The following is an 11363-nucleotide window of genomic DNA, read 5'->3' as shown; positions in this document are numbered from 1 at the left end:
ACCATTGTTCATTTGAACTGCAGGTTCCCTTGTTGGCTGAGTTCTTCTGTTCCCAAGAGACAACGCTGAGAGGCTGGATTTGATCTTTGTACACTAGGCCTGTTTCGAACACAGAAATTTGGGAACATTTATCCCCAATGTGCTAGAGAAATGGCCTAGGAAACAGTATTACTTACACTTCCCGCCTCTGCTTGCCATGTTGTGTTAATCAAGTGCTTGGAAATTAAGTCAGTAGCTCAAGTGCCCTCAGCTTAGAAGAGCTTTCTGAAACAAATACCACAGTTGTCAACACATGCGCCACATAATTGGCCTCCATCAGCCCTTTGCTGGATAATTTTCAAACAATTCAAATCAAAACTGGAGCAGAAGGGAGATGCTTAGCTATAGTTATCACACCTCGGCTGTGGACTGTTGTCTTTACAAAGAAGGGACAGATACGTGGTTCTTGTCAGGTTCTTTTTGCTAATGAAAGCAGGTGACCGAGAAGTTCCTCCAAGTTCCTGACGTGCACTTTTCTTGAAAGGCTGAGAGCAGCATGAGGTTGGTACCTTGATCTTCCAGCTGTTGAAGGAGAGATGCAGCATAATCAAGCTTCCCCAGGGCTCATCTGCTTCCCGAGAAGGAGCTTCAGGAAACAGTCTCTCTGGGAATCATGAGGGACTGATCTTTAGATTCCTACTTTGGTCCATCTGTTCACAAAGTTTAATTTGGGTGGAAGGGTCTCCACATTCCCAAGGATCCATGGCATAGGAAATTGCTCTTCTGTGTAGTTAGCCTGTGAGATCACTGGCTTTCACATAAGAAGTTGCTAGGCAGATTTGAAGATGACAATGTCTAATGATGATGGTGGAGAAATGGAGATAGTGGCATGGACATATATGATTAGAGATTAATACAGTGATGAATTGATAGTGAGTAGTGGGAAGGGAAACAGAAAATAGTTGATAATTACATTGATGTTAGGATAAATAGAGGGAATGGATTATGTGCGAGAAAGATGGGTGGATAGAACTAGATGGAGAGATAAATCAATTGAATAACTAGATAATGGTATGATTGCTTTGATAGCTTGATAAAATAATTAGCGAACTATTGATCGCCTTTTCATGAGTTGTGACAGCATTTAAGGGAAGTACTAACATTAATATACTTCCCTCATTTTGTTACTTGACTTGTCAATGTTTAGTTTGGGGCTGCATGCATATAGTCTCAAGCCTGTAATTCTTGCAGCTAGTGGAAGAAATGCCTAGAGTGGAAAGGCCAGAGAAGATGGCACAGTCTTACATGTGGGTGTAATTATATGCATATCTTTGGATATAGTGAGAGAGTTTCTTAAAAAGAAAAGGTGGGAAGCCTAATGGAATAGGTGATAATAAGCGTGGGGATAAGGATATGTCCCTTTTGACTAGGGAAATGATTGAAAGCTCAAAAGACAATAGGACATGTAGATGCAACTCTTACTGTGTACTACATTGTAAGTCAAGTTGTACCTTCAGGGTGTTTGTCATGGAACATAGTCTTTTTGCCCAGTTTTGTGGAGTGTGTGTGTGTGTGTGTGTGTGTGTGTGTGTGTGTGTGTGTGTTAATGGTTGTGGGAAGAGAAATAGAGAAAAGGAAGGCCAAGGTAGCAGGAACAGATTCCATTTGGGGGCACACCAATGAATGATTATCCTACCCTTGGTAGACCCCTGCCCACCCCAAACCCCACCCTACTCATTCAAACTAAAAAAAAAAAAAAAAAAAAAAAATCAAATCAAATTGAAAATCAATCCCAGAAAACAAACAAACAAACAAAAGTCAAGAAAAAAATAAACAAAAAGAAGCCCAAACTGGTTTGCCCTCCGCAGTGTAGATTAAAGTCTGTGATATGGAGAAGCAGACGTTGCTCAGAGGACCTATAGTTTCTTATCAAAACTTGATGAAGAAATGGGCAAAGAAGGTCCCTGAGAGCCAGAGACAAGCCAGTGCTCTAGAGGCCGAATTTACACCATCAATGACTGCTCCAGGCCCTGTGTAGGGGAAAGAGAGATAGATTCATTAGCACATAGCCTATAGGACACCATATTTACTCCTGACAAACAAGTGCAAGTCATGCTTTCTGTGGCAAGTATCCTACGTCCCATCCCTCTCCACTGTCCCTTCTAGGTGTACAGAGCCAGAGAATGCCCAATAGGAAGAGAGAATCCTAAGGGAGTAGTTAATGGGTTGTTTTAACTACTGCCACCTTTTCTGAAAGTTCAAGAATGAAAAATATGATGGAGTGAGTTAATGACAGTCAATTAAGCACATAGGCTCAAGATCAGGGCAACAGACAGGCTCTATAGTAAGCTAAGGCCTGATGACCCTTTCACTGCCTGTTACCATTATTTTCCCATGGAAATGGGCTCTGGTACAGATAGGGGTGACCAGGAAATAGACAGGTATGGGCGTGAAGGAGAGGATCCCCAGGGGTGAGAAGCAAGCTTTGGGGAGAGAAAGGAATGGAGATATTTTGTGAGTTATAGAAGTCTAGATGCAGACTTCATGTTTTGTATGTGTAATTAGGGTGTTGGAAGCCTCCCTCAAAGCTGCTAAGGGTAACTAAAGACTGTGGGTGAGTATATCTCAGTCACTAGTCATGGCTCTAATATCCATAAACAACAGTCTGTCTCCCCAGAACAAATCATCACCCTACGATTGGCTCAGCTTAAAGAATTCTCTCTTGTTTTCTATCTTTCTTGTCTCCTTCCTCTGGCCCTACAGAGTCATGCATGTTTTATAGAAAAATAAAACCCCAGAGTCACAAGTCAGGCTCCTTCACCATGCTTCAGAAAGGCAAACTACCAACTATTCTTATTCTTGCTCATCTAGGTCTAAGGGCACCTGGGCAGGTGTTGGACTCTCTCTTGGGCCCTTCCATGAACTTTGTTTACGAACACTTGGAGTGGTAAGCAAGACCCTAGTCAGTAGCTCACAAGCAAATGTACCCCAGGAAAAGCAAACTACACAATGTCAAGAGTGACAGCCACAGAGAGATGCCTCCATAGGACCAGAGACAAAAGGAAGGATAAGCAGACAGACAACACACCTCTTCTACCAACAACTGAAGCTAGGCCTCCATTGCCTCTTTGGGAAGGAAACCAAGCTAGCAGGAAAGAGCGGTTGAGAAGAGCTGAGGATCTTCTTGAACCAGGACCAAGTCATTGGCTTGGCTATCAATCTGTGTCATGGCCTTGCTTAGGAAGGGGTAGATTCAGCTCTGTTTTTAGGGATGGCCAGGACTTTTAATTTAGCAGTGTGACTGCAGCTGTTTCTTCCTCAAGGATTTCCAAACAGATAAATATCCCCTTGACTTACAATATATGCAATGCTCTTATAAACTAAAATGTCATATTTATTTGGTGATAGCTTGAAATTTGGCTCACTAGGTACTGCATTTTTGCGATGTTCACAAACATCAGCAGGAGCCAGACTCTGTCATAGTGCTATGGGAGGTGAAAATATTTGTGAAAATTAGCCTGATTCTTGGGCCCCTGACAAGGCCAACACACATCCTAATGAATTGTATTTCCCCATAGAAGGTAATAAGTTTGAAAATGTTTCAGTTGCAAAGCAGTGCAGTTCCCATAATGTGTCAGGGGTGGGTCAGAGGGGTATAGGGTCTTTCAGCATAGTCTGAACTGACCTCAAGCCTGAAATTCACCTGCTATAGCTAAGTTAATAAGGAATTAAACAATGCAGACTTGGAAGGCGTGTACTTTTCTTCACAAGTTTCTTTCCAAACTGGTATCTCTATAATACACAGTTTTACCTCAGCATCTACCGAATCTTGTTCCAGAAGCCACTACATATACCCAAATCTGCAGATGCTCAAGGGTCATAGATAAAATTCAAAGTGCTTTAACAGAACCTGCAAGTATTCTCCTGCATACTTTAAATTGGTCTTAGAGTATCAGAGTCTGTAATTATGTGGAAATGATCGTTACATCGCTTATAGAGTAATAGCAAGGAAATGAAACGGTCCTTATTTAATACAGATAATATTTTCTCTCTCCCTCTCTTCTCATTCTTTTCATCATCATCTTCCTCCTCCACTTTTTTCCTTTTCTTCCTCCTATTTTTCTTGTCCTGGGGATTGACCTTTATATATGCTAGACAACTGCTTTACTACAGAGAAATATCTTAATCTAAACAAAAATTTCAGTGTGCACCTGCTTTAATCTACAAATGAAGGACTTGTAGACATTGAGGAGTATTCACATACACACAAAGTTTTCTTTAAAGATATATTGTATTATATATAATAAACTGCATTTATATACAATAGACTAGTTATGTATGTTCATACATGTAAATACATATGTATAATTCTGTTCATCTCATCCTATGTTGATATTAACTTGGGAAACAACTGTAGCCCATGTTTCACTATCAAGAAAGGTATTTAGTATAAGAGGCAGTGGGTAGATTGTGAGTGTCTGTCACTAAGAAGTTGGATCTAGTTGAAGCAAAGCATAAAAGAGTAAGAGATGGAGAGAGAAGTCGGTGGAACCCTAAAGAGAAATAAGTGTTTCTGGTGAAGGAGTGAGACACTTGGGGCTCACTGGATAGTGGATTATAAGCATGTTTCTTTTGAATATTCCAGAATGGGAACCATGAGAATGACTTAGAAAATTAATTGATTTCTTGATGTGCTGACGATAACAGAGATGTTGGGTTTGTACTGTGTTCTGTATGGGGCATGCATGTGCTTAAAGGCTAAGCATATTTAAATTCCTTTAACCGTAAAAACAAACCTCCAAAATATATCCACTATTGTTATTTCCAATCGGTAAACTGGTAAACTGAGGAGCAGAACAGTTAGACATCTTGCCTAGGATCATACAACACACACACCTAGAGCTGGAAAAGAACCAATCATTGTCTGAAAACTTGTGCCTTGGTTCTAGCAACCCTTCTTTTTCTCTGATGGAAATGAAACTTCATGTGTCCCAGAAACCATAGCATCCTGTGGTGATAGGAGCAATGGATTGGGAAGTAGATTCCATGCTTCCACTGCTCCCTAGCAAAGTGACTCCCTTTCTGAGCATTTGTTCTATTGTCTGCAAATAGAGAGGAGGTAAGGTGTGATGACCTATAAGGCTCCACCCCTGTTTCTCTGAGTCCATGGAGACTGTGCCTCTTGTGCTAGGAAGGACAACTTGGAAGCAGCTGGACAACCATCAGCAGATAGTGTGAAGTATCACCATGTGGCTTTTGGTCCCACTGCATGACTGCCCCCTCCTAAGAAATCGAGAGGCTCAGAAACATCCATAGACCCTACAGTTTCCATTTTTGGCCCCAGTTTCTGTGCGGCTCCAGGGGGTTGTCTTCTATTTAACAAGCATGACAAGCACCTGCTTGATGTATCAGGTGATATCATAATTTACTACCAAAGCACCTTTGGTTAATCAGTCAATGAAAAGTGGGTATTGCAGCCCAATAATTAATCTAATCCACCATGATACAGATTGAAACCAACAGTTTTTTCCTCATACAAATTCTGGACACATTTGAGATTTGGCTGCTGGTCCAAATAGCAAGAATGGCGCTCTATAGGATGGGGCTGAGGCTTTGTTCAGAGGAGGAGGGCAGTGGCTCACATCCATGTACCTCTGTGTTGGAGGTCCGTGAGACAAAACCACATACACAATGAACTGCTTTTTAAAATGTATCCTTACAGTAACCCTGCTTGACTGAGATAGAGAAAAAGAAAGCACCTGAATTGGGTAGCTCCCTCTAGGCTCCTATATGCCACAATTAATTTGCTGATTTAGGCAAATGCTTCTTTGCACTGGAATATGGAAAAGGGATGGATTGATATTGCTTAACCAATCTGATAGACACCCATACTGTGTTGAAGTTCACCTTTGAACTTTAAGATGGAGTTTGCTTTTGTATGCAAACATAAGTTTGGTGAATCTGGAGTCATGCTGCACTTTGGGGAACTGGAGAAACTCCTGACCCTGGGTTTGCAAAAGACCCACACATGTCTTCAGATTCAGAATCCTTTACTTAAGTCCCAGCTTCTTTGGGTACCAGCTGCACAGGCTTCTCTAGGTACTGGGCAGCTAAAACCAGGTTTAACTTTAACAGATGTGGTAAAGCATTCAACTGATATTCAGAGTTTCTATTATTATTTTTTTTTCTTTGTTAGAATGATTAGAAGTGGAAATAGCTTGAAAAGTAGTTTTCATCTAAAACCAAGACTCTAAGATTTGGAAGTAGAAGGCAGAATTTCAGTGCTGTGTTCTGATAAGCTGACAACAAGATGTGTCTGAAGAAAGGCAGAACATCTGGAGATAGGTAAGATGACAAGATGGACTAAGGGACAGGTCTGTGGGAACATGGGTGGCAAAGCTCTCAACAGGGCTTGAGGAGAGGTGTTCTGGCTACTCTGCCTCCTTGATCTCTCTACCTTGTCTACAAGGTCTAAAAAAGCTTTGGGCTCAAGTCATTGATAATTCACAAGTTTAATTAGTCCTCTTAACTTCTTGAGTTGAGTCAGCCCAATTTAAGTTTACATCCTGACACTGGCTTGTTATTGGTGTGGCCTTAGATGGGGTACCTTGTGCTCTCTTGTAGCAAATTGAAATAATGATAGGGAGTACACAGGATTTAAATGGTTAAGACAGTGCCTGGGCCACAGTAGTCATGGAATTGAGGTACCTGCTGCTGTGGATTGGTTGTGTATTCTCCAGCCTCTTTTATATTTTTGCTGTGATGAATGCTAGATTATTTATTTATATTTCTCACAAGTATGTTGAACTTAGAGTGATGTTTTGGTACTGAGAAGCAGGTCTGAGAGGGGCCAGTGGCTATAAGGGATTCAGAGGATGCTTAGCACTAAAGATGAGGGGAGAGGACCCACAACTAAGCTTTGTAGCCAAGTCCAGGGTCAACGAGCCAATCTAGAAAAGGATATGGATCCCAGGCCAACCTGAGAGAGGTCACAAAATATCTGCTATGTCTTTTCTCAAAAGAAAGCTACAAATTCTACCTTCAAGAATTTATATTCTAGTGGCTTCTGCATAGCCTCTCTCTGTGTCTAAAATTTTTTTCTTCTGACACTGGGGATTAAATCAGGGCATTGTAGATGTCAGCCACTATGTCATGGATATATCCCCCACATGCAACTTTTTTTAAATTTGTTTTAAATTACTGTTGAGACATGAACTCACTAAGTTGCCTGGTATGCTGGATAGTTTTGTGTCAACTTGACAAGTTAAAATCATCTGAAAGAAAGAGATCTTCAGCTGAGAAAATGCCTCTGTGAGATCTGGTTATAGGCAGGCCTGCAAGGCATTTTCTTAATTAGTGATTGATGGAGGAGAACTAAGTCCATTCTGGGTGGTGCCATCTCTGGGCTGGTGGTCCTGTGCTTTATAAGAAAACAGACTGAGCCAGCCAAGGGAAGTAATCAACACCCTCCATGGCCTCTGCATCAGCTCCTGCCTCCAGGTTCCTGCCTTGTTTGAGTTCCAGTCTTGATTTCCCTTGATGAAGAACTACTATATGGAAGTGTAAGCCAAATTAACCCTTTCCTCCCTGACTTGCTTTTTGTTTATGATGTTGCATCACAGCAAGGAACACTAACTTAGCCTGGGTTGACACTGCACTTTCTGTAGTCCAGGTAGTCCTTGAACTTGTACTTGTGACTCCCCGACCTCAGAGCTGGGATTACAGAGGTGCCTTAGTAAGTCTGTTGTCTTCTCTTTTTTCACACCCTCACAGACTCTGGGGAGAAATCCATTTGTGACAAATAACCCCAAGTCCCTTGAACCTCAGGAGCACTCAGCTTGAGCTTGCTGGGTGGTCATAAGGAGACTTCATCTGAAAGAACTCTAATCAGTTTCTGCCTCTGTTTCCCTCCAGCATGCAGAATTTGATGAAAATGACCAGGTTCTCCCAAGGGGTGCTTTTAATAAGGAAAGGTGGTCTTTCTACATTCTCAGGCTGCTCTGGGAATTAGTTGAGATAATCTTTAATTGCTAAGTATACCGAAAGGGTGAGTACAGGGAGGTGATCAGGATTTGGGTGGTGCCCTGTATGGGGATCTTGCTTTAAATAACAAAACCCCGAGGGAAATGCCATCTGCTGAAAGATTGCCAACTGTGAGAGTAACCTTGGCTGTGGCTAGGAAGTGACTCTCTCCCTCTCGACAGGCCCTGGGAGGCTGGTGTCCACAGGTGAAAGCTTTCTAATGAAGAGCGGCCAGCCTGCAGAAGTGCCTGGAGAAGTCCAGTTCTCCCCGCAGGCCAATGCTGCCTTTAAGGTATCATTGCTGTTTACAGCTAGCAATGACTCAGTTCAATGAGAATAGCTCCTACAAATACCAAGCTTCATTAAATACCCTTTCCAGGGATAAATTGACAGAGAGAACCTGTAATTATGCCCTTCCCCATTATTCCATCCCCTCCTCCTTTACCCTTTTGAATGCTAAAAATTAATTGCTTTCTTCATGCCTCAAGTTGAGCATCTTTGAAAATCAAAGCTGAAATGAGAATGCAAAGAGCCAGAAACCAACTGTGAGTGGCACCACGCCTAGTGCACAGATAGGCAGACAAGCAGAAGTTAGTTTCAGTGCACACACACGCACACACGCACACGCACACGCACATGCACACACACACGGAGAGAGTGAAAGCAGTAGCTTGGTGGGAGCATGCTTGCCTAGCATGTACAAAGCCTCCAATACACACACACATATGTGCTTACATACAGACATAAGGACGAGACAGACAACGACAAAGAGACAGAGTGCAGAAGTGGCGAGAAGATAGAACGATCCATTGCCATATACTACATGGCCAGATTAATTAGGACAGACCTAGATTTGAAGCTCAGCCCGAAAACCACACATAATAAACCAAAACACAAAAGTGAGGTCTACCTTTGAGGTTTGCTGAGCTCAAGGAAGTCAATATTGGACTATCCAGTACTAAATTTGATTGGTGATCTCAATTGGAATTAGGCCGTGTTGACAAAATTAGAACTGGGCCACAATCCTGGCCACCTGTAGACGTGCCGCTACATTCAAGGGTGACTCATCTCTGCCCAGATTGTCAGCTGCTAACAAAGTGCCTAGATTCACCCAAAGCCTCCAGAAACAAATATTAGACCCCAGACAGAAATCTGCCTTATAAGAGGTTTCAATGCTTAAAAGGGTTACCTATGGTGGAGGTATTGGGATATGCTCTTGGCTTCCCTTTCTCTTTGCAAATTATAATGAAAATATGGCATCTTTCATCAGTAATGGCAGAATAAGTGGCTGCAAGCAATTCTATTAAAATGGCAGGTGGAAGGGTGAATACATTAAAAAAAAAAAAAAAAAAAGCACAAAGAAACAAACCCCACAGGCAAGTTGAACTTGTTGCTAACATGGGAGATCAAGGCAATATCTGAAATCTAAGGAGCTACAGTTTTGTTCTGAAATTTGGATGGGTTTATGAGTGCGATTATGAACTGCACGACCTTCCTAATGAGGAACCAAAAGGATAATGATGTTCGTGGTGATTAAAAGAGGAGAAGGGAAATCTAATTAGAGGATGTGTGCGCTGCACTTGTTGGTGAAACAGAAACCTATTTTCAGCAGTGATGGCTGATGAAGGCATATTTCTCTTCAAAGAACTTTCTCTCCGTTGTCTTTAATTACAGTGGAAAATGTGGCACCATGTTGTTTTACAAGTGAGATTAAGCAGGTCTTGCAGGAAACTATGAAGGGTCTATAAAGGGGCAAAACCAGCAGCCATCTTTGTTTTGTTCTCTTTTTACACTGGCTTCTGTCCTCACCATGAAAGACAAAAGCTTAGCAAGTTAGTGTCAGAAGTTAATTCAAATCTGTGAGCTCATCACAAACCTGAGTGAGCAGCGAGGGAGAAGACTTCTGGCTAAGCTGTGTGCCTGTGCTGACATCAGCACACCCGGCGTGCTCAGTGTTAAATTCTAAATGCTTAGGCTAATAGCCAGATGTCAATGATTCACAGAAAGGAGGTGGGGTGCCAGCCAGTGACAAGGAACCTCATCAAGAATGAAATGTGAAATGTCTGCATTTCCCCCCCCCCCAATATGTTGACATTTTGCAGGTTGGGAAAAATATAAATGATTATGCTGCTCTCATCAGCCAAAAGCAATGGTGTTTCTCTCTGACTCATTCTCTCCCACCTGGATTTAAGCTGTGGATTTGTAAAATAAATAAATAAAAAAAAATCATATACATTATCAGCAGGAAATGGGCAGATATGTGCAGCTTTTGATGCGTTTGCAAGGATGTCTTCCTAAAGAGTGAATTGGAATGTTTGATGCAGTCTCCTTCAGAAGGAACAGGGAGTATGTGGGGGGCTACATTTCAAATTAGAATCTGGCCATGTGGACGGTAGGAATGCAAGGGGAAATCAGAGAAATAGTGGTGTGGCTTCCCTGCAGGGAGAGAACTAAGTGTCCTTTGGAAGATCTAGCTGCCCTTTGCTTGGCAAAGGGTTTTAAATGAATAGAAGCTATAACTGATGCCCCCATTGACTGGAAGATTTATTTACTAATTCAACAAACATTTGCTGGGCAACGACCATTGCAAGACACGGTGCTACATCCTCTAAGTGCAGAAACAAATACAAACAGAATGCAAGCCTCAGGGCATGCCACTACAGGAACCTAAGGATGAAGGATTGCTCCTTCAGTGAGGCTTGGAAGTGCTCTGCAAATGGGCTGCCATAGAGCACACACTCGGAGGATTAGTATGGCTTTATCAGGCAGAAAAGAGGGCAAAAGCTTGTGTGTGTGACCCTCCAACATGCAGGAAGGGATAGACGATGTATAGGCTAGAAAGAAACACAGGCTTCAATCTGGTATTGCTACTTGCATGGTACAATGTCTACCTGGGGGACTTGTGTCACATCATTTACGTTCTCTGAGCTCTAGGCTCTTCTTCTATGAGATAGAAATAATAAGAACTTCATGGCAATGACTTCTTAGGTTCTTAAGGCCCCGTGCTGCTGACACATAGATCTTTTTCATTCCATGAGTGTGGAAGTCACATTTTATTATAATGGACTCTGTGCCTGTTTATACAATGTTAGAAGCTCTGACTCTATTCGTTCTCATTCTTGGTATAATTATCAACACACAGTAGGCACTAATGAAACATTTGATGACTAGATGAATTAATAGACTGATACATTGAGAGAAACATCCTGAACATTGGCTTAGCTGATGGGATCTGGAGCACACAGGTCCCAGCCTGGTTGAGTACGTGGGTTGAAGTTGGGGGCAATCAGTAAGTCTGTAAGGCAGGCTGAGCTCAGAATATACACAGCCTCAGTGGCATGCTTCTCTAGTAGGAAGGAATT

The 11363-nt window shown here is 42.1% G+C and overlaps 1 protein-coding gene across 5 annotated transcripts in view; it reads right to left on the bottom strand.

Moving 5' to 3' along the window:
• Positions 1-1775: 1775 nt before the first annotated feature.
• The window catches only part of Opcml (opioid binding protein/cell adhesion molecule like), a 1142273-nt gene continuing 1132685 nt past the window's right edge, over positions 1776-11363 (bottom strand). For all 5 annotated transcript variants that reach the window (XM_036193682.1, XM_036193680.1, XM_036193681.1 and 2 more), the window contains one exon: positions 1776-2009. In XM_036193682.1, the coding sequence (XP_036049575.1) occupies positions 1909-2009 (101 nt within the window). In that variant the 3' untranslated portion in view covers positions 1776-1908. The remainder of the gene's footprint in view (positions 2010-11363) is intronic.

The sequence above is a fragment of the Onychomys torridus genome, chromosome 7 (genome assembly GCF_903995425.1).
Source record: "Onychomys torridus chromosome 7, mOncTor1.1, whole genome shotgun sequence".
Lineage (NCBI taxonomy): Eukaryota > Metazoa > Chordata > Mammalia > Rodentia > Cricetidae > Onychomys > Onychomys torridus.
This window is presented reverse-complemented; position numbering and strand designations above follow the sequence as displayed.